The sequence below is a fragment of the Ursus maritimus genome, unplaced genomic scaffold, assembly GCF_017311325.1.
Source record: "Ursus maritimus isolate PB19 unplaced genomic scaffold, ASM1731132v1 scaffold_10, whole genome shotgun sequence".
NCBI lineage: Eukaryota > Metazoa > Chordata > Mammalia > Carnivora > Ursidae > Ursus > Ursus maritimus.
Window position 1 is genome coordinate 24,872,067 of NW_024423344.1, and position 24,162 is coordinate 24,896,228.

At 44.6% G+C, this 24,162-nt stretch overlaps 1 protein-coding gene and 1 long non-coding RNA gene across 2 annotated transcripts in view; one reads left to right on the forward strand and one right to left on the reverse strand.

Moving 5' to 3' along the window:
- LRCH1 (leucine rich repeats and calponin homology domain containing 1) overlaps positions 1-4,829 on the reverse strand; it is a 191,389-nt gene extending 186,560 nt beyond the window's left edge. Inside the window, exon 1 of the mRNA XM_040622847.1 lies at positions 4,309-4,829. Coding sequence (XP_040478781.1) covers positions 4,309-4,618 — 310 coding nt within the window. The 5' untranslated portion in view covers positions 4,619-4,829. The remainder of the gene's footprint in view (positions 1-4,308) is intronic.
- A 183-nt stretch (positions 4,830-5,012) lies between these two features.
- Positions 5,013-22,057, forward strand: LOC103677591. Its single transcript, XR_005832740.1, has 4 exons — positions 5,013-5,067; positions 19,632-19,674; positions 20,093-20,323; positions 20,559-22,057. It is a non-coding gene; the product is annotated as an uncharacterized LOC103677591 (long non-coding RNA).
- The last annotated feature ends 2,105 nt before the right edge of the window (positions 22,058-24,162 follow it).

Below are 24,162 nucleotides of genomic sequence, written 5' to 3' on the forward strand. Positions count from 1 at the left end.
CTTGACCCGCTTTGAGGTTCTTGTGACTTCCTGAACTATTACTTACCTTCTCGTGCATTCCTATCTTATCTTCACCTTGCAATCTCCTATACATTCCACACAGGCACATGCGGGATCATAGTGAGCATTTTTTTATGCCAGACTTCTATATTCCTGCTTAGGTAGGCTCTTCATTTCCTGTACTGTCTTTCCTGCTTCCAGCCACCTCAAAAAGATACTGCCATGATACACTCCACCCTCTCCTTTTTTTTTTTAAGATTTTATTTATTTATTTGAGAGAGAGAGAGAGAGACTGATAGAAAGAGAATGAGCAGGGGGAGAGGGGGAGAGGCAGAGGGACAAGAAGAGTCCCCGCTGAGCTGGAAGCCCAATACAGGGCTCAATCCCAGGATTCTAGGATCATGACCGGAGCCGAAGGCAGACCTTTAATTAACCGAGCCACCCAGGCGCCCCTCCACCCTTTCCTTAATGGGACCAGTTCTCACCAACTGTCTGCACATCAAGTCCAAGGGCTTTTATTTTCTAGCACCTCCTGTAATCAATCTGAGACAGACATTTTCTTTTCTTTTTTTTTTATTTTAATGTTTTTTTTATTATATTATGTTAGTCACCATACAGTACATCCCTGGTTTCTGATGTAAAGTTCGACGATTCATTAGTTGCGTATAACACCCAGTGCACCATGCAATACGTGCCCTCCTTACTACCCATCACCAGTCTATCTACTCTTTTTGATTTGCTTTTTCTCAGTCATATTTCACACCATCTTGAACTTCTTCATCCCAAAACGACACACTTAATAAATCAGCACTAGGGAAAAAAAAGTTTTGCTTTCCTGATGTATGTGTGTACTTCTTTTTATCAGGCCCAATTTTATGCTTGTTTCTATTTCTTACTAGTCATCCTTTGTGCTCGTGTTAAAGGCCTCCTTAAGTCACCTTCATTCAAGGCAGCACGTGTCTTTCTAAAACAAGGTATTATATCTATACTCTAAATCTTCCAACTCATTCTGCAAAATCAATTTCCTACTTTCTCTCCCTATCCCCCTCCAAATAGAATGGAAACTCTGTATGAAGGGATATAGTGATTCTCTGATGGTCCCTGGTGCCTAAGACAGTGCCTGGCACTTAGCGGGGCTTGGCAAGTTCTTATGGAATGAATGCTGGCCGAATGAATCTCCAAACAGCCTCACAGATTCTGCTTCTCTCCACCTCTTCTCTGCTTCACAGGAAAGTAGTCAAGAATATAAAAGCCAAAGTGAATCTGTCAGGGTCCAATCACTGGCTCACCACCTAAGTAGGGGTATGATCTTGAACATATTACCTGACTTCTCTCAATTGCAATCTCCCAACCTTAAGTGAGGACATGAACAGGCTTCCAATGAGGGCTGAACGGGATAATGCCGATAAAGTACTTGGCACACTGCAAAGTGCGCACACCAAGGGCTAATCGTGTTCTTTTGTTCACACTTCTCCCATTCAGCGTCACCTGTGCCACCACACCTGCATAGGTCAGCCTTTCTTTCTGAACCTTCTCACCTGCAAAAAGACTGCACCGTGACAGCAAGATTATTTTGACTCAGACATGAGCAAATCAATAGGCTTTGAGCCTGAGTGAAGGCTTGAGAGGTTTTTTCCCATGAAGAATATGTATGCACTTCAGTGACAGAGCTTAGACCTCCACTAAGCCGCCCACGGCCTCTATGTTTCTGCATTTACATCTCAGTTTTCAACTCTGTTCAGATAGGTTACGTTGTCCAAGCGTGCAGATCTGCTTGGTGGCTACCAGAAGAGGCACTTTTACAGGGAATAAACCAAATGGCCTGTATTATACAACTGGACAGGAAGAAAAAGCTTTCTATGTCACTCCTTGTTTTACAAAATTTATGAAAAAGTACACTTTACACCTTAGGTCTTTAGGAATCTTCATGTGCCGTTCTGATTTTAAGAGCTTTTCTGTAAATTAAATATTAAACAGGAGAAACCACTATCTTTATTGTATGTCTTACTCCTTATATTCTCCACTTTGCTAGAACTCTTCATAAGCAGGAAATGTCAATACTGTGCGAACTGGGGGTGATTCAACTCTTGCTTTATTTTGATTTTTGCTCCTCCAAATAAAGAACAGTGATAAGTAAATATTTCTTTAGAACAAAGGGCAGAATACATTTGGTTTACAGCCAGACTTGACCTGAGGCAAAGATGTTTTGCAGAAGCAACCCTTGAATACATCAGGGAACTCACATTTCACGTGAAATAGCTGGCTACTTTGAACACACTTTATCTTTTCCAGGTTGTCCTACATTTCTACAAACGGTGACATTCCCTATCCCATAACATTACATTTTTTGTTGGGAAATTCATGTTAAGACTCTGAGTTTTAACTAGTTAGAATTTTCTGAACATTAAACATGTGCAAGAAAGGGTCATAATTAAAAGCTGGCAAAACTCACAACCTAAGTTCACCACAAGCAAGCAAGAGAGGAGAAGAGGAATGTTGTGGAGCATTTACTTCACATGGCAAGGTCTTAACTGAAAAAGGTGGTCCCTGCTTTTAAAAGCACAGGTCTCAAAGAAATGCCAACACAGCAGACACATCAAGTTCACTCAAACTTGGGACTAAACATCTGCATAACTGAAGTGTACCAACAACTTTCAAACCCCCGCACAGACTGTACAAACACATAATACTGGCATGAGCCAGCTCCGTTTTCCGCAGTCATATCCAATCCTTCCATAGTCCCTGGTATACTCTATGGCAAAAGGGAAGTAGAACTTAACAACAGATTTTTTTTTTAAGTTAATGATTCAGGCAATTCTTGGAATAACTTCCACTTGAGAAAATTTAACTAAGAGGTCCTATCGAGAGACTCCCCAGCTGCTGAGAGCTCAACTCTGGAAATTCCCTCTTTTTTGCCGATTCCTGACTATCCCTAATCCAAATCACAAAGTTTAATGACCCTAAAGAGCCCTTTTTGCCTCCAGCGAACTTGGAATTCTTTCTAAATACTCATTAAGACGCTCAATAAATGTTTACTGAGTTGAAGTGGAAAACAAAAATCACTGGAAACCTAGCTCCAAAACCCTTGAGCCCTCGCCCAACCCCCTCTCTTCCCTCCCGAGAGAAACTGGGAGATCTGGAGCTGAGAGTTGAGCCATCCAGTATCCAAGGGGTCTGACACTCAGCCCATAAGGTGATGACAGCCCGGAGGTCTGGACAGTGGTTCCAAAATGGGGCACCCACTGCGCTGGGAAATGTTGGGCGCTTGCCAAAATACAAACCCTCCCCCGGGGAGCTGAACCGGATGGTCGGAAACCAAGGCTGTTCTGAAGGGATCCCAAGGCCTGAATCGAGTTCCACCACCCTCCTTCCTGTTTATAGATCCCGCTCCAGTAACTCTAACTACCAAAGAGAAAGCAGACGTCTCAGAAATATGTCAATACATGACATAACTTGAAAGAGCTGGCTGCTCATTGGCGCGAGTTACAACTTGTCGGGTTCACACAGGAAAACCGGCTCACTTTAATTACTTTTCTTTTAATATGCCCTGCCGTCCGCTCCTGGGCCCCCGCAAAGATCGGGTTACTGAGAACCTGGGAGCCTCGGCGGTAGGACCAACCCGTGTGGGCGGTTAGCTAAAGGCAATGAGCGCGGGAGCCGAGCCTACCGCGGGCAAAGCGGCTGCACATTCGGACTGGCGACAACAGCAGCGGCTCTTCCCTCGCACAGGCGCAGGAAGTGGAAGCCTGGCACCTCCTCGCAGTCGGCACCAACTTGCCCGACCGCTCGGGGATGTCGCGAGGGGGCCTAGTGGCACCGCGCCGCTGCCCTCGGGTCGGCCCCGGGCGCACCACCTTTGTCTCGGTTTCCCCGTCCGGACGGGCAACGCCTGGCGCGAACCGGGCTTGCCCTGGTCGGAAGCACCGACCCCGGCGCTCGGCTTCTCCGGCCTCTGCGCGGAGCCCGGGGAGCCAACGCGGCCGCCCAAAACCTCCCACTTCCACTGCACGCCCGTGACTCCCGGCGCGGCCGCCGCAGAGTGGGGGAGCCGGAGACCCGCGCGCTCGCGGACGCCGCGGCCGGGAGCACCCCAATTCTCCGGGCGCTGCGCTGCCGGACGCCCGGCCAGGCGGGGGCCACCTTGCCCTCGGCAGGGCCCGCCTCTCCCGCGCCCACGCGTGTTCCTTACCGTGGAGACCACTGGCCAGAGGACCGCCAGCGAGGCCAGATCTCAGACTGGCCGTGGCGAGGGGAAGGCGCGACAGCCAGTCACCCACACCCACTGCCTGACCCTCGGCCCTTTCTCACCTGCCTGCACCGTGTCCGAGAGGTCGTGTCCGAGGGCCGCGGTCCTGGGAAATTCCTTTAATTTCCTGGCGCTGAGGTTCAACCCCCCGGAATTGGCCGCTTCCTCCAGCGCGCGCTCCAGCCCCCGGTTCAAGGGCAGGTTGAAGCCCCCGCTGCCGCCGCCGCCGCCTCCCCCGACCCCGCTGTTGGCTCCGGTTCCTCCGTGGTGCTGATGGTGGTGGTGGTGGTGGTGGGGATGATGATGTGGGTGCAGAGTAGCCACCGAGAGGGCAGGGACGAAAGGTTGGGGTTCGCTTCCCGGCGTCGCCATCTTCTCCCGCCCCCCCCACCCCGCCCCGCCGCTCCTGCGGGGGGGTCACAGCTTTCCCCCGGGAGGGGGAGACTGCCGCTCGGGCCGAGTCCCTGCAGTGCCCCACCGGAAGATCCTGGAAGAAGGGGAGGAGGGTGTGGCAGGCGCGCGGAATAGGGGGCAGTCGGGGAGGCGGCAGTGGCAGCTCGGTCTCGAAGGTTTCCTGTCCCCGGGAAGCTAAGGACTGCGGCGGCGGCGGCGGCGGCGGCGGCGGCGGCGGCAGGCAGCGCGCATGTGTCTCCTCCCGCCCTTGCTCCCTCCTCTCAGCGGCTCTCCCCTCCTCCGCAGCGCCGCCTGCTCTCTCCTCCTCCTACCCCAAGCTGTCAGTCCAGCCCTGAGCCTTCCTCCGCGCGGAGCCGGGCAGGCCCCCGCGGCTTCGCGGCGCTCCGCCCGGCGGTCTGCAGTCGAGGGTACGTCAGGGGGCCAGACCCCTTACCCGGGCGACCTTCGTGTAAACGCCGAACGCCTCTAGGTTTCTTTTGCTGCCTAGGGTATTTGGGGGGACAAGAGGTTTTAGAGGGTCTGAGAAGACGCCAGCAAGGCAATAGCTGGGGTTTGAAATACAGTGAGATCATGAGGAGGTGGGAGGTTATCTCAATTCTGTGAACTATATTGGCTCTCTGACCCACAGTTCCGCAAGAGGCAGTTTTTCACTGCGGGGTCAGACCCCTGGCATTCGGGCGCCTATAATGAGCCAGTGGTAGTCTAAGTAGGCTACATTAATTATCTCATTAATCCAGGGATTCCATGAGTGGAAAAACTGTTTCCCCTGACTACAGAGTAAGTTAAAAAAAAAAAAAAAACACCCAGAAAACAAAAAACCTTGCCTAAGGTCACCCATGCAGTCAGAGGCGGAGCTGGATGCGAACTTGTAGCCCTCAGACTGTAGGGTTGCCCTCCTTTCTGTGTAGTCCCGGGCTGGACCCCAGGGCGAAGAGACAAATAGGAGTAGAGCAGAAGGTATTCTAAGCGATGGGGGGGAAACTACAAACACAGAAAGCAAGGACTTTCACAATGAGGGGAGTTTTGATGGTGGACAGAATCCACTGTCACATGAGGGAGAGGGGCTGGCTATGGCTGACTGAACCCCGAAGTTGAGTGGTGCAGAGAGAGCTAAGAAAACCAGCGACCCCCAGCTAGCCAGTAACTCAGGACATTCTGATCCTGCACACAGGCACCGTCAAAGTGTCCTCGTGCCGCTTCTTCTTGCCCCCAGTGGACATGGGGACTGACGTGTAAGCAAATTTACGTTCCGCCCAGACGTGACGACAGAGCGTCTGACAGCCTAGGGCAGACCAGCTGAAGACTGATAAAACCCACTGCTTTCTGAAGTTGTAGCTCCAGCTCTCTAGGGCCTTCATTTCTGCGAGATAACCGTCTTGACGGTCACTGTGAGCGACTTGGCTGGGAGAGATGAGGATACATGTAGGAAGATACCACAACCCTGCTAGTAGAGGAGTCGGTCTTTTAAATGGTAGTGCAGAAAGATGATAGCCTGGGCAACAGGCTGGAACTGGTGACTTCATGTATTCGGCACTAAAGTACGACATGAACCACGTCACTTGCGTTGACTGCAGGCACTGTCGCCCTTAATTCCTACAGGATTCTAGGCTGAGTAAAATATTCTGATCTCATTGGGGGGAGACAAGCGCCACCTGCTGGCATCTCCCCCCCAAACCTCCTCTCTCGCCAAGCCCCTTTCCCTCCAATCTCCCAGACTTAAAAACCAGGCTTGAAAATAATAGCAATAATAATAAATAAAAGCACACTTACATCACTTATAAAAACTAACCTCTTCTCCCCTTTCCTCACTAGTCTCTCCCCAAAAGGTGAGTGAGAAACAGACACAGAAAAAGTTTTCAATTAATATCTTCAGCTAAAACCAGGTGGTAGTCTCTGTGCTCAGTTTGCAAGGTATGATGGAGGACATCTAGCAGACTGCAAATTCAGTTCACACCACAGATTGTGGTGATGCGTCATATAGGGCGCGACTTTTTTTTTTAAAAAGACCACAAATTCTTTTTTAGAGGAAATGATGGAATAGGCGTTCAGGATTTGTCTTTTTAACAAGTGATCAGTCCTTATGTTAGGTTAACATAGTCATTATAGTTCCTTTTCCCTCTACAGATTACTAAACTGTAAACTCCTTGGGGGCGGGACCTATCATCTTTGTAACTCCCACCCCATATCTAAAATAGTACTTTGTGTATAATGCGTGCACAATAAATACTGGTAGTTAAGCATTGCACAATGAACCAAGTGCACAATCAACCTGTCTATTGCACAACAGAAAGCTTGCCATTTGTTGGTATGCCTTTCAAATTATATCCCTGAATGAAGGAGTTTTTCCTTAAAATGGAGGAGAGTACGTAACCCTTAAAACTGACCTTGATTATTTCTAAATATTCAAGAACTTGACAAACTATTTTCTCTTGCTGTCTTGCTTCTCTATTTTTTCAAAAAGACAGACATCTCTGTTTTGTCAAATACTCTTTTTACTTCTTGTGAAAACAGTACCGTCTTCCCATTCACTCTCCCTGCTCCATACATACAGTTCTTGGATACAGCTGGTCATCTCAGTTAGTCTAGAAGTGGACTTCTGACCAAATGACAGAGCAGCCAGAGGATCAGAGGGTTCTGATTATGTTCAAACCCTAGGTTCTGACTATTCCTGATTTGCATCTTTAGTTTCTTTGAGATATCCAGTATATTTGTAATACATTCTACTGCTCATCTAAGTCAATTTTATTTGGTTTTCTGTCCGTGCAACCAGGAGTTCTAATTAATACATTCAATTTATCATATTTTAGTCTTTATTCCTCCTTGTTTTCCTATATAACCTCATTTTTGGGTGGTCTACAAATAATCTTTTACAAAGTATTTGGATAATGTCAGCAGATTTTTTTCATGCTTTATCTTTAGTACTTTCTAATCATTTTGCAAAGTTAACAGAATTCAAGTGATTGAGAAAATGGGGGAAATAGAAATATTCTCAGATTAAAATATTGGCTATTAGGAGAAAAGTGATCAGTTTCAACAACAAACAAAAAAATTTTAGAACCCATTTAAAAAACAATTCCTCTTGTGCTCAGAAAAGTTATCACACTCTTCCATATTTAAGACGCATCTCTTGTATTCTTGCCTGAAAAGTAGAGCTGTGGACAAGCTTAGGAAAATCAAACTTACAAGAATGGCAGATAGATTTGAGCAGGGCTAGGGGTGTCTGGGTGGCTCAGTTGGTTGAGCATCTGCCTTGGGCTCGGGTCATGGTCCCAGAGTCCCGGGTAGAGCCCTGCATTGGGCTCCCCGCTCGGCAGGAGTCTGCTTCTCTCTCTCGCTCTGCTCCTCTCCCACCCATGCTCTCTCTCTCTCACTCACTCACTCTCTCCTAATGAATACATAAAGTCTTAAAAAAAAAATTGAGCAAGCCTATTCGGCCTGTACCATCTTTTCAGAAAGCCATAAAGAATTCTCGTTCGGTGGGAACTCAAAGCATTTGCTGAAGAGGTAGGCATGGTCACCCAGGTTTGTCCTTTGTGGTCCTGACTGCCCCCTCCAACCATAGTTAATTCAGTAAGAGGGGCTGACAGAAGATCCAATCAGCTCCAAGCAGGGGAGTTCACCCATCAGACTCTCCTGAAAATTGAAGCAAAACATACCGAGACCAGAGTCAAGTAACAGCAGGTATTTGACCCCAAAGGCAGCCAGAGTCCCATCTTTTTACCTGGATATTTTCCAACCTCCCTGCTTCAGTTTCCTCTTTCTTAAAAAAAGGAGTAAGAATATTCCCTGCATAACACCAACCTTTTTGGTTATTCACTCCACATGCTCTCAGACTTAAGTATTCTCTTTCTACTATATCAGTAAATATTTATATGTAAATATTTATCTGGAAGTGATCAGAGTGCGTTGTATTCATTTGTATTTAAGTACATCAGGGACAGAGCTCAGGCTTTTTTTTCCTAGAGCTCAATGTGTGGCAGGAAGACAACACTCTGACCTAGAACTTCTGAGAGATTAATAGCATTTTTTAAAAGACGTATTTATTTGAGAGAGAGAGAGAGAGAGAGAGCATGAGTTAGAAGGGCAGAGGGAGAGAGAATCTCAAGCAGACTCTGAGCTCAGCACAGAACCCTATGAGGGGCTTGATCTTGCAACCCTGAGATCACGACCTGAGCTGAAGCCAAGAATCGGACACTTAACCAACTGTGACACCTGCATGTCCCTAATAGGATTTTGAAAGAACCTGTGAGGGAGAGATAGCTTGGACCAACCATCGTGTGAAGATGATTGTGACAAAGAGTCTTTTGGCTTAATTCGGTTGATACCTCTTTGAGTAAGTTATAAGGAGAAAATGTCAGTGACCAATAGCTGACCCTCAGGTTTCTGTCAGAAGTTTCTGAAGAGGCTACCAGGGGAAGAGCCACTGGAAAATAAGGACTGGAGGGCACCAGCTAACAGAACATTAACTTATGAAGCAATGTATTTTGGGGGTGCCTGGGTGGCTCAGTCAGTTAAGCGTCTGCCTTTGGCTCAGGTCATGATCCTGGGGTCCTGGGATTGAACCCCAAGTTGGGCTCCCTATTCAGTGGAGAGCCGGCTTCTTCCTCTGCCACTCCCCCTCTCCCATTCACGCTCTCTCTCTCACTCTCACTCTCATTCTATCTCAAATAAATAAATAAAATCTTTTTTTAAATTTATTTTTTAGTAACTAGCTTTTTAAAGATGTGAATGTAAATATTTGATTATAGATAATAGCTTTACTATGACTGGTCCCCCCTAAATATTTCATCTATTTATTATATTGTGTGTCATTGGTTTATAATATAATGGCATATTACACTATTGGCTTGTAATACAGTAGTCTCCCCCTTATCTGTGGTTCTGTCTTCTGTGGTCTTGATGACCTGTGGTCAGCCGTGGTGTAGAAGCAGACAATCCCCCTGACATATCATCGGAAGGTCACTAACAGCCTACCCACCCCTCCAGCGCAATGCCTATGTCATTCACCTCACTTCATGTCATCACATCAGCATTTTATCATCTCATATCAACAGAATATTGTTATAATTGTTTTATTTTGTTATTCTTGCTAATCTCTTATTGTGCCTAATTTCTATATTAAACTTTAGCATAGGTATGTATGTATGGGAAAAAAACCAACATATATAGGGTTTGGTACCATCTGTGATTTCAGGGATCCACTGGGGCTGTTGGAATGTATCCCCTATGATAAGTGGGGAGACTACTGTATAACGAATACATGAAGTATTTAGGGGAACCAATTATTTCTTTATAAATAAATTGCTTAACTTGCATGGGTAAACTGAAACAGCATTATTATCCAGTACGTGTCCTCTGAACCATAGTTCTCTAGGCTGTGAATAGGCATTGTGCATAAAGGGTTTTATTGCCAATAAGTTTAGGTTAGTAAAAGAGTTTAGAAGTTATTTCACTCTGGGACTTCTTAGAGTCTTCGATAGGCTAATGTGTATTGTGAATATGCATAAAAGAGAAGTGGCTTATCTCCAGCTTTTCTCATATATATTTGAGAAACCCTAGACTAAGATAATCTCACATTGAGAAACCCCAGATTGGGGTCATCTCTCTCCTGACATTATCTATAATAAATCACAGTTGAACAGATCAAAATTTACCCCCAAGTCCATATTTAAAATGATGCCAAGTGTCACTAATGTAGCATTTCCTCAGCAAGTGCCATTCCAGGCCTGCTGTTCATTAGGTGGATTTTAAAAGAACAAAAAAGTCTTCCTATCTGTACTTAAGGTACTGTGTATCTAACTACAACAATAATTTATATGTTCCCCAAAGGCAGTTTTTAAGACTTCTGATGTCATTACAGGGATATTTTCCAAATGTAAGGCTGTCATTACTGCTTAGTCAGATGCAGAACCAGAGAGTGCCTCCCAGAGGGGCTGTTCTCCCCAAATTTAGCAGGAAACACTCTCTGGCCTCAATGGTATTAAGCTTTCTGCACCTAGATGTTATCACTATTCATGTTCCCAGGATTTAAGAGTAGATGTGGAGAACTTCAAGTTCTTTCTTGAATGATTCCTGGGCATTAGAAGAGGGTTTTGGGGGTGCCTGGGTGGCACAGTGGTTAAGTGTCTGCCTTCGGCTCAGGGCGTGATCCCAGCGTTATGGGATTGAGCCCCACATCAGGCTCTTCCGCTATGAGCCTGCTTCTTCCTCTCCCACTCCCCCTGCTTGTGTTCCCTCTCTCACTGGCTGTCTCTATCTCTGTCGAATAAACAAATAAAATCTTAAAAAAAAAAAAAAAAGAAGAAGAAGAAGAGGGTTTCGGGTCCCTAGGTGGCTCAGTTGGTGAAGCGTCCAACTTCTGATTTCAGTGCAGGTCACGATCTCATGGGTCATGAGGTCAAGCCCCGCATTGGGCTCCATGCTGAACGTGGAGTCTGCTTGGAATTCTCTCTCTCCTTCTGCTTCTGCCCCTCCCTCTGCTGGCACTCTCTAAATAAACTAATTAATTTAAAAAAAAAGAGGGCTCATATCTGGACTTAGGAATAAGGCCAGGCAATGAAGCAACAGCTCAGAAGCAAAGGCATGTGGTCCTTTCATTCTTATTTCCTGGCAAATCAGGTCAACAGGTGGCACAACCAACCATGGTTCAGACCCAAAACAAGTTAGAACTTTCTTCAATTTCTGGTTGGCAGAAACAGCAAAGTCAAAATTAGTGGGGTTGAAGCTGGAGGACTAACCAGGAAGGACTACTGAAGTCCCTCACAGTAGCCACAAGGGAGGCCACCAGAAACCCCAGACAATCTAGTAAGGGCAAGGATAGTCTCAGATTCATGTGGGGTGAAGCAAATCACAAACCGGTAATGGGGAGTGTGTGTGGTAGAGCCCAACTCTGGGAGAAATGTCCAGCAAGTAGACAGAAATGTCCAGACAGGGCCCCGGGCACAGTGGTGAGCTGTAGTCTGGTCAGGAAGCACTTGTATGGCATGGAATCTCTCTGCCAGGATATATAAGAAACTGCTAACAGTGATTGTTTCTGGGAAAGAAAACTGGGAGAGTGGGCTGGGAGAGAGACTTTTCTTTCTCCAGATACATTTTTGTTCTGTTTACGTGTTTTATTAGTGCTTCTATGACTCTTTTTAAGCAATTTTTAAAGTACCAGTTGAAGAGATTGAGTTTGGATCACCAGTCCCTGAGGAACAGCTGGCAAGTCCTAAGGAGGATGGAAGTGATAAAATGCTCTGCGGGATGGATCAGAAGTGACGATGAGGCACATGGCATGCGGGAGAATGGGTGGATGAGAAGTGCTGGTTAGGAAGAAGGGACAGAGCATCAGTGTTTAGCAGAGGTCTGCCCAGCCACTTCCAAGCCACCTGGGTACTGGCGGTCAGTGGCAGGAGGCACTGTCTCTGTCCCACAGTTCTGTCAAATGCCAGAAACAAAGAGAAGGGGAACACGGAAAGCTGTCTTCAAGAAAGCGCTCCAGGGCAGCTTATGAATGTCCAGACTGCAGAGGTAAGAAAGCAAAGGAAGTAGAAACAGCAGATGTAAGCTACTACTCCAAGGATTTGGGAATTGGGGGGAGGAGAAAAAAGGTGACTAAAAGGGCAAATGGAACAGAGAAAACTGACTTAATGTTTAAGGTAGAGAAGATCTGAGATTTGAAGGGTGAGGACAAAGCCTGTGAGGAAGGTAAGACCAGAGCGCCCAGCAGGAAGAAGTGGCTGTGAGGGTGGCAGAGACTGTTGGCCATGGGACATCCAAGATAGGGGAGGAGACGAGAAGGATGGGGTCCAGGGTGGATGGAAGGACTCAGATGCCTCCTCTGGAGACTGGAATGAAAAAGTCAGCAGACCTAAGTAAGAACACCAATATGCCAAACTAGCAATTTAGGCCCCTTAGGGATTGGATGCCAAGGGTCAAAAATCTAAATATATATTATCTGCTAAGAGCAGAATTGGAGGTTGGAGGTGGGAAGAGAGATTTATGAACAATATTTCCAAATCGGAAACCATAGAGCGGGCACCCCCATTATAATCAGAAATATGTGATCTTTGACTTTCAGCCTTAACTAGCACATTAACCTATCACTGACATCTCGATGCTACGCACAAGAGATGGTTTTCCCCTTGGATATGTCCATTTGCTTTTAATTCTTCTATGGGTTGCAAAATCCAACATGTCTTAAAATATATAGCTTGGTGTTTAAGATAGAAAAATGAACTAGCTCCTCATAACAGACCACTTCTCTCCCATAGCCTCTCTGTAGACAAAGCCACTCCAGGGAGTTTGTATCCAGTCTGTCATGTCCTCAGCGAGGGAGGCCTCAGGAATGCAGTCCAGCTTCCCTGTTCTGCAGATTGGGAAACTGAAATAAAGGCACGAAGGTGAATTACTCAATGTTATGCTGCTGGCCAGTGCAGAATGTAGATAGAACTCAGGTCATTTCTTATCCACTGTGTTCTCCTTGTCCCTCATGAGATGATGCCACTGCTATGTTTGGACATCTGCTCTTGTCCTTCCATCAGTGTGGTTTGTTTGCTTTCTGCCCTAGTGTGACTTTATGAAAGGGGAGTCATGTGGGGTGCTAGCTCACAGGGCTGATGCTGGGTAAGGGCTTTGGCAGGAGCTGGTCCGAGGGACCTGAGATGATCTAGCTACTTGTCTCTGGAACGGGACAGGCAGTGTGCCCTCGGGCAGCTGAGGGGAGATATAGTTACGCAAGGTCCAGGCAAAACACAAGGCCATAAGTTACATGATGTCTACTTCATGTAGTGATCCTTCAGGATACTTTCTGCCATGATTAGAAAGGCTGGGTTCCCCTGGGCTTAAACCAGTGGCTACAAAACATTTTGGGCATTGCAGATCCTTTGAAGTTCTTTGACAAGAGATATACTCTCTGCCCAGAAGACTGAGCATGAATCCCTACATGCACCATTTTGTGTACAATTCAAAAGTACTAGAGATACTCTGAACCTTCTAAGGCTGGTTAAGCAATATGTATTCAACTCTGATTCTAAACAAATCTTCCCTATTAAAAAAAAATGTCAAGAGAAGTAGTTTGTGCCATAAGACTATCTTGGGAAATATTCTTTTTTGTAGGTACAGCAAGTTTTTCTTCTTCTGAACCCCTGGTATTTCCTTTGCGCACAGAGGGAAGCTTGTGACATTGGAACTGTCTTCCAACACATAAGTAGAGGTGGAGGGTAGTTGAGGTGATTCTGATAAAAAGGACTCATCCATGCTGACCATGGGCCCCCATCTGTAACACTTTACATTCCTATTCAGGCTTCCACAGCCACACACCATATTTGATCCCCACCCAGCCTCTCCTACCAGCCTCCCACAGCCCAGCTTAGATAATTCATGTGTGCTCAGGTCTTTTCCAGCATTTCTGCCATCTGGCTAATGACGGGGCACCATATGTCAGCAGCAGGATACGGGCATCCGCCTATGGCTTGGGGCACAGACCTGCCCCCGTGAACAGCATGGCTTCCCAGGGTGAGGCTCACTCCCAAATGACACCAGGCATCTCTATGCATGAGTCTGCAACCAGGACACAAATGACTGCGGTTCCTCCCACTCTGGGCTGAGTGTGTGGTAGATGACATAAATGTGTTTGAGTTACCTTTAATTTAAGTCATCCATCACCTGCCTCTTCCCTAGCAACTTAGTGCAGTTGTTTCACACGTAGGCACAGATATTATCTGACTAATCACCCATTACTCCTGCGGGATTAAAAATCAGAAGGCAAGGGCTTTACTACTGAGTTCAGTGGATGTATCAAACAGACTTTCACCCAACACCGTCCCCAAGGGGTTCCAGATTACTCAGGTCATTCAGTGAGTGATGCCTGGGAGAGATCTCTTAACAGAAGCGGGTACTTCCTGTCTTCACACACCGTTAGATGGGAAACCAGGAAGCATGCAGATTGCCTTGTGTGGTTAGCAGTTCTGTGCGCAAACCAGGGAGTGGGAATGGGGCCACCTAAAGGTCCAGACCCCGGATAGTGGACCATAGCTTCCTGATCAGACATGAGAGAAGCACACATCTTTCAGGTCGTTGCTACTGATTAGGTTCACACTGTTCTGCACGGACTGTTTCTAATTATACATGTCTCTTCCCCTAACTGGGACCATTTGCGTCCAGATGGCTGCATTAGGCAGTACCTGTTTCTCTTTATCATGCCTGAAAATCCAAGGGATCCTCTAGGCTTAAGGTTTTCTAAAAAGGAGGCCAGGCTTTCATTCACTTTCTCCCTCAAACTTCTTTTTTCAACTTAAAAAAATAATCTGAATGCAAATGAGAGATATTAAATGCAGGGCTCTTAATAATGAACTGTTATTAGTCATTAACTATTGAATTAAGTAGGCAAATATGTTTTCAGCATCAATTAGCCAGCCTTGCCTAACTTCAGCAAGCTAAGAGAAAAACCCGGAGGGCTTTCATAAATGGAGATGGGATGTGTGGCCGTCATATGACCTAGTCCAGCTAATGAGAACAACAGTGAAAATCAGGTATTAAAATTTATTTTTGCAAGTTGTAATTTAAGTGCAAATTTGTTACCATTGACCTTGCCCTTGATTTTTCCTTCAAATTAGTAAAACAATAAGCTTTTATAAACTGCATGATTTCATAAGATGAGAGAAGTTCAGGAAAATAATGCATACTATAGTTATTTCTTAACTACTGTGCTAATGGGAGTTCTTGAAGGGCAAGGTCATTGAAATGCTGTGTGTTACGGAAAAAGAACTGAACTGGAAATGAGGGTGCAGTCCTATTTCTAGCAAGGTCACCAGTCAGCTGTGTTACTGGGACCAAGTCATTTAATTTCTCTGGAACTCAGTTTCCACTTGTGTTACATGACAGGTTTGGATGGTTTATGTCGAAGATCTTTTTTCTCTGAAATTTCATGACTCTTAAAATTACAGTTTGATAAATAATTTCAACTTTCTGTTCTACCAAAAGTACTTTGACATTACTTCTTACCCAGAGAAAGCATCTCTCTTAAGTATCCCCTGCCTCGTCAGAGGAGAATAAAACTATAAATGGCTAATGATGAGCCTGAGGCAGAAGAAACTAGTATCCTGAAAAATCCACAAAACACATAATAATCTGTCATACATTAGGTGTGCGAAGTACTGCAGGCAAATTCAATTCTAGAATTCTTAATTAGGCTCTGATTGTACATTCCCCTTCTCATAACACCTTGCTTCTCAAGTATCAATAAGCAGAGAATCTTAATTTTGCAGAAAAAGAGAAAAATGTTTCGGGGGGGAATGAGAAGTAATGTAGTGGTAGCCCGGAGAAAGCATTGAGAGAAGGACCATCTCAACCATCCATCTCAAAAGTGAGATTTAGGAAAAGTCCAGAGTGATCAGAACTTCTACAGTGCTTTGTATGCTGGTGTTGTAGGTCCTTGAGTTATGAAACAGAAGCCATGAGAAGGAAATAATACTGGCCTTGTTTTCGATTCTACTGATGCACATACAAAAAAAAAAAAAAACCCAAAACATCCTGGGGCATCTGAGTGGTTTAGTCGATTTAAGAGTCCGACTCCTGATTTCAGCTCATGTTGTGATCTCAGGGTCCTGAGATTGAGCCCCATGTTGGGCTCAGGGGAAGCTGGAGCCTGCTTAAGATTCTCTCTCTCTCCCTCTCCCTCTCTCCTTCCTGCCACACCCCCCTCAAAAAAAAAAAAAAGATAATCTTTAAGGGTAAAATCATGATTGTCATGCTAATATAAAATAAACACATGTCAAGGAAATATTTAACTCCTTCATTAATCATTAAACCCATAAGATACTTCAGCTGGTTCAAAGGAGAATTCAAGTGAATACACACATCTTCGTGCAGAGAGGGAATGCTGAAATGAATTTACAAGTAGACACAAGTGCAGTCTATCCTCCGGGCAATTATCGATTGCATTCCACCAGACGCAAGTAATTTGCAACTCTGTGGACAAGAATCATTTGCATTATTATTAGCTTTCTGCAATTTGCAGAGCTGTAAAACAGCTCGGAGAGAGTGAAAGGGAAGATAACTAAGAAGGGTGCAGTAGACAGGACATTTGGGGATCCTTTTTCTTTACCTTTTTTCCCCCTTCAAAGTCTTTCACAAATTTCCTGACAATTTGCGTTGAAGGAATGTAATGTGGTAGAGTGTAATGAACCCAGGATATGGCAATAGGTGACCCTGCGTTTGAGTTCCTTAGTTATCTTGAACAATATATGACTTCTGAGTCTCAGTTTCCTTTTCAGTAAAATGGAAATGATGTTAGCTACCTTTGAAGATTGTTATTCAGGTTAAATAAGATAAACATATTGCAGGTCACTGAATAGATTCTGAGTAAGTAGTAGCCTTTATCTGGTAGTACTAATTACCCAGAAAAATCCATCAGTTCGTTAGAACATACTGATGGATTTACTTTTGAAGAAATCTGTCTGTCTGTGATCCAGGTACAGTTAATACAGGTAAAAGTGCTTTGTAAAGTATACAAGTCTATATAAAAATTAGCTTTTTATTTTTTTAAGTCTTTTAGTTGAGTATAGTTGACATACAATGTTACATTAGTTTCAGGTGAACAACACAGTGATTCAAAAATTCCTTTTTTCTTATTCATTGCTGGTGTGAATGCAAAATGGTGGAGTCACTTCGGAAGGCAGCGTGGCAGTTTTCTAAAACGAAACGTACTCTTACCATATGATACAGTAATCATACCACTTAGTATTTATAGAAATGAGCTGAAAGTTTATGTCCACACCAAAACCTGCGCATGAATGTTTATAGCTGCTTGTTCAAAATTCCCCAAACCTGGAGACAACCAAGATGTCCTTCAGAAGATGAAGAGCTAAACAAACCGCGGTGTATCCAGGCAATGGAATACTAGTCAGTGATATCAAGAAATAAGCTATCGAGCTGCAGAAAGACAAGAGGCAAACTAAAGTGCATATTGGTAAGCAAAAGAAGCCGATCTATAAAGGCCGTAGACAGTGTAATTTCAGCTATACGACATTCTGGAAAAGGTGAAACTATGGAAACAGTAAAAAGATCCGTGGTTGCCAGGAGGTGCAGGGGGGAGAAGGGAGGGGTGATGAAGGGGAGCACAGAAGATTTTCAGGGCAGTGCAACTGTTCTGTGGGATACTGTAATGTGGGACACATGCCATTATACATTTGTCAAAAGCCATAGAATGCACAACACAGAGGGAACGCTAATGCAAACTATGGATTTTAGTTAATAATAATGTATCAATATCAACTTTTGAAATATAGCAAATGTACTGCACTAATGCAAGATGTTAATAATAGGGGAAACAGGTGTGCACGTGAGGGGGTATATGGGAACTCCCCAACTCTCAGTTTTTCTGTAAACCTAAAACTGCTCCCCCCAAAATCCTTGTTATTTCCTTGTACTGGCTGTGTGATCTTGGGCAAGATCTTTAAATTCTCTAAGCTTGCATTTCCTTCCCTGTAAGATGAATGTAAATGCAGGCTCTTCCCTGTAGGGTTGTGTTGGGGATAGGAGCTCTAGCACAGGGCGTGGCGGCTTTGAATGATATTCAGCAGGTGGACCTGCACCTGTTGTTCAAATACGCAACACTTCCATACGGGCTGCCCTGAACATATTGCCCACCTCCTCCCCACCAAAAAACACCCATATCACCTGCCAGGCTCCTCTTCTTAGTTTGTCACACACTTCCCTGTGCCCCAACATCTAAAGGGTTAGTGCCCAGTGCGGCAAGAGGTCTCAGGTATCCTACTGCTCATGTGAGACCAGCGACAGCTCTGACTGGTCAGTGCCCATGCCATACTGTCTATGAAATGCTTTATAGCATTCCTGGTACGCAAGGAGTAGGAAGCCCTGAAGGACTGTTAGCTACTGTTATGAATATTACTATTTCTGTTATTTAAATTTTTATCCTTTGAGCACAGTCTTGTTTTTATCAAAAATGTCAATGGCTATGGCTATGAAAGGAATGTGTGTGCCTTAAAGCAATTTTTTTTTTAACTATGGAAAAACACTATACACAGAGAGGAAGCTTTTTGTGCCTGCCTGTAGCCTGGGCTCAAAATGCATGCTGCAAAAATTTAACTGCAGGCTGATGAAAAGCAAGGCAGTCGGCTGATATGAACATATTCCATAATTGCTTTAGCCTTAGTGTAGCATTCAAGAGTTATCATGCAATTACTGGAAATGGAAATCCTGTTGATCAATTGACCTACGTGTCGAGCGCCATGTCTAATTTGTATGTCTGTTCTCAGGTAGAACCCTGAGGCTGCCATCACAGAGAAATAATAAGAGACCAATCAGAGCTTGGGACTTCCAAGAAAAACATGAAAAGGGGGAGGTGAACCGTTATCGGAGGAATTTGATTATCTGCACTAGATTATCCTATCTAAGAGGTGTGAACTATGCTTTCTCCTTAAGAACATCTTATTTAGCCTGTGGTTTCGAGTGTGTCACCTGCTTGAACCATCCCTTCCGCCTTGTCTATGAGGACATCAGGAGGGAGGAAGGCAAGTAGCACAGGACAATACCATCAGGGAGACAATGGGGCATTACTATAATGGCAGCATCACAGTCATCAAAGTGCTCTCTTCTTTCCTCAATTCCTAAACAGCAGTGAGAGGACACTCTTTTTGGTGTCCACCAGGTAAGTCAAATCCAATTGAATCAACCCTTGGTCCTAGGAGAACAGCTTTAGCAGTAGAGGGAGGAACCCAGCTGAGAACCCTCACAGGGCAGCTCACCCAGAAAGGCTGGTTTAAGGCTCCGGGCCTGTCCTTCTGGGTCCCAGATAGCCACGCCAATGACAGTGATATCGTCACTTCACCTGCGTTTCATTTATATGACTCTGTCAGACAAGGTGGTTTGGCTTCCTTCCCTCCACTCTCCAGCCTGCTGCCAGAAACCCATCGAGGAACACAGCAGAACAAAGGCCTTTTTAGGAACATCATCTATCTTTTTCCAGGGCCCATGATGGTGTCAGAGCTGCGGTGGGAGGAGTATAGGCAGTAAGTATTTTTTTCCTGCTTGGTCTGCTTATGGGGAAAGACACACAGAGATGCAGGCTCAGAAAGAGAAGGCCATCCCACAGCCTCGTTCTTCCCGCACCCCTCTGCCTGCACACCGACCCTGCCCTGGCTTCTGGTCCAGCTCTCACCTGCTCTCCCGGCCTGCCTGGGACTGCCCTGGATTCTCTCCTTCATGCTCTCCGGACCTTCGCTCAGGCCATCACCGGGGTATTTTGTTTTCCTAATTTCAAAGCTGGTACAGACACACTCTCCTGGAGAGGAGGACAGCCTTCCAGGAGAGTAGGGAAAAACCCTATTACATTCTGACCCATTATTTGTTTATCTGAATTATTGTTTTGTTTTGTTTTGTTTTGTTTTTCTCGACTGCAAGCATTGTCTGTCCTTTTCTAATATGCAGGTTGAATAGGCTTCTGTTGAAAAGGATTTTGTTCTAATATGATCCTAAACGATGGAATCGAGTCAACAAAGACATTGTCTATGATAGATTCATTGCTCTCTTTGGAAGAATCCATGCCAGTTTGGTGTGTGTGTTCATGTGACTTAACAAAGGTGACCAAGGGGACTTGGGAATCAGCTAACGCCAAGAGCTCCCACGGCGGCTTCTTCAGTTACCTGACTTAAGTTAACGGTAAATGCCAACCCATGGTGGGGGGCCTCTCGCCACAGCCACAGGATGGGCCAGCCTTTGGCTCCTTAACCCATTTAGGGGGCTAATCTTTGCTCTATTATTACCATGTTTAAAATATATTTAAATACCTGATAGTCACTTAAATTACTCTTCCTTTTCTAAATTTTCTTTGATATCTTTATCTATTAATTCTACCAAATACACTTGAAAATAATTTTGTTCCCCCTCTCTCCAGGGTATTTGCTGATTGTAAAGGAGGAAAACTCCCCACATCTCTACAATAGAAAGATCTGGTGGTCACCATTTATCCATCTGCTAAATTACAAGACAGCCAGAACTGTATGCCTCCACATGTGTTGCAATTTGGAACATATCACATGACCTAGGGAAGTGCTCTTGCTAAAAATGTTTACTCTGGGGGTGTCTGGGTGGCTCAGTCTGTTAAGGGATGACTCTTGATTTAGGCTCGGGTCATGATCTCAGATCGTGGGATCGAGCCCCACGTCGGGCTCTGAACTCAGCGGAGGATTCTCCCCTTTACCTCTCTCCCTCCCCCTCCCCTGCTCCCTCTCTTTCTTTCTCTCTCTCAAACAAATATATAAACAAATCTTTTTTAAAAAATGTTTACTCTGAACCCAATCAAGCCTGTTTGGAAGATACAAAGACTAGAAGGGCAAGTTAAAGTGCACCATGAAAAGATAATCAGACACATCCAGGTCAAAAGGATTGGCCTGATGTTTTCAAAAGATCAAAATGATTTTCAAAATATCTCAAAATTATTTTCAAAATAACAGAAGTATTTTCTAGAAGCCAAAGATGTGAAAAATGAAGTGGTGGGACTGTTTTCTACAATAAAAGAGACTAGAGAGACAGAATAACCAAATGTAACTTGTGACCTATAATTTGATTCTAATTTGAAGGGCATAAAGCAGCAACAAATGACACATTCTCAGGACAATTAAGAAATGTAAAAATGAAATAGGTACTAGGAAATCATTGTTAATTTTCTCAGACGTGGTCATGTTATTCGGACTATGTTGGAAAATATATTTTGAGGACATGGATATCAAAGTATTTAGGGTGAAGTGTGATGACGTCTGCCACTTGGTTTCGTATGATTTGGCAACAATAAAAAACCCAGTATAAATAATTGTGTGTATATACCTGATATGTGTATATAAATATAGTGTGTGCATAAATGTTTTATACATGTATAATCATACACACATGCGTGAATAGATAAATCTAACAATTATCGAATCTAAGTGGTGGATATATTGGTGTTCTTTCTACTATCTTTTCCAACTTCTATGTTTGTTTAAAAAGTTTTCATAATAAAAAATTGAGGGGGGGACATAAAATCGTTGAGATTTTGACTTGAATTGCATGAAAACAGTATGTTAATTTGGGAATAATTATCATGTTTATAAAATTTAGCATTCCTTTCCAGGAACATTCTACTTATCCATTTATTCAGGTCTTCTTTTATGTCTCTCGATAAACTACTTTTAGCTTTTTTTTTATGGAGGTTGTCATATTCATAAGCTTGATAGTAATGACAAATGAAAGTCATTTGCTTCGTAAACATGAAATGTGGCTTTTGTTCAGTCATTTAGTTGCATCTCAGAAACTGAGGCTAACGGGGAACTCAGAAGTCTATCTTACAGGGGCGCCTGGGTGGCTCAGTTGGTTAAGCATCTGCCTTTGGCTCAGGTCATGACCCCAGGGTCTTGGATCTAGTCCCGCATTGGGCTCCCTGCTCAGTGGGGAGCCTGCTTCTTCCTCTCCCTCTGCTGCTCCCCCTGCTTGTGCTTTCTCTCTCTGACAAATAAATAAAATGTTTAAAAAAAAAAAGAAGTCTATCTTGTGACTAACATGCTGCATTTATGGGGTCCATCAAAACTACGTTACATGTTTGATGGGATGTGGAAAAGAACAGAACGGAAACAGGTCCCCAAACTCCACATGGCTTTGGTCTTCCAAGCACGTATTTTCTTGGGAACCTGGTATCATGTTGTTACAGTAACCCACTTAACTCCCTGCCAGTTCTCTCAAGTCCTTAGTGTAGGTCTAGGGTTTGAAGGGAGGTGATCGAACCTATTACCTAGTCTCTCCTCCAGATTCTGAACAAATTTTAAAAAGACTCAAGAAACCAGACTTAGCGACAATACAACAGCAGCTATATTCAAGTACAGCTCGTGGCATAAAGAATGCGACTTGACCCGAAGCCTAACCTCGAGCTTCCTATTCTCCCTGATAAATTCAGCAGCCACAAATTGAAAAGCAGAGGACTCAGGGCTTCCCTTGCAGGGGAGGAAAGCCCTCTGCTGAGCTGACTGAGGGAAAGGAGGAGGTGGGGAGGAGACTTTCTCTGCTTGTTGGCAGATAGGAGGCTGAGCACTTACCCCACCATTCCTATTGGTCTCTCCACTGTGGTGAGGAGCCAGTGAGAGGGAAGCCTCCCCGCAGGTCTCCAAGAGGGCTGAGGGGCTGGGGGTGAATTCCTCAACATCTGGAGAAGTCAGGAATTTCCACTCTACAGTCAAGATGGAGAGCACCGGACAAAAAAGAAAAGACATCCCCCTCCATTCCAAATTAGGTTTCATTCACATGCCTTCCTTCTTGGCTGACTGGTCCCTGGCAGAGCAACTGTGGACCTCCATGAGAGGAAGTGCATAAGACGGGGAAATACTTGGGTGAGCCATGGATGAGGACTTTAGTGTGGAACAGAAAGAAAATCAAGCCATGTTTTAATGTACCTGGCACCGTTAGAAGGTTAATTATCTCCACTGCAGTCTCTGTATTAAAGGCTGCCTGTAAAGATAACACAGAGAAATAAAAGGATTCAGAAAAGCCTGGAAATGAGGCTCAGGTTTTCTTCAGTCTCACTGAAAGGCTATCTGGCTGTTTCAGCTAAAATGTAATTAAATAGGTAATCATTGTGATGAAAGCCAGGCACGTAAAATGAATATCAAATGGACAGGATCATGAACTTAAAATAGCATGAGAAAGCCAAACAGATTTTTATTCTGAAAAATTATCTGCCCCCGTGCCTTCTCCCCCCGCCCCGCCCCAATTTTTATTTCCGGAAGAGGAGAGATGAGTATGGGGGAATAACACTTACCACAGAGCGGAAGGTCTTACCCAGAGGATTCAAGTTAGCCTAAGGAGCAACACAACTATGAAGACATAGTTGTAAGTTCTTAAAACCCCTAACAAAACCTTCGATGAAATGAATCAACAAGCGATTCATCAAAGAGCCTCATTTTTTCTAAGAGCCTGGAAGAATAAAAATTGTGAAGTTGAATCAGGGACTTTAAACATTCACCAAAGAGAAAAGATTTAAGTACATTCGTAACAGTTCATGAATGTAATTTAATAGTACAAGTGTTGTGCTGGTGAAATTTTATGTGTCAACTTGACTGGGCCACAAGGTGCCTGGACATTTGGCCAAACATTATACTGAGTGTGTCTGTGCAGGTGTTTCTGGAGGAGATGAATATTGGGAATTGAGAAACTGAGTAAAGCCAATGGTTCTCCCTGATGTGGGAGGATCGGATCTCACCTAATCAGTTGAAGGCCTGAAGAAGCAAATAGGCAGACACTCCTGTGAGTAAGAGAAGATTCCTCCTGCCTGGCAATCTTGAACGGAGACATGGGTTTTCCTGGCCTTCGGGCCTTTAGACTTGGACTAGAACTACATTATCAGCTCTGCCGTCTCTCTACCTGCAAATCTTGGGACTTGTCCACCTCCATAATCCCATACAATAAATCTCTCTCTCTCTCTCTCCCTCTCTCCCCTCCTCCTCTTTTTCTCCCATCTAGCTATCCAGCTCTCA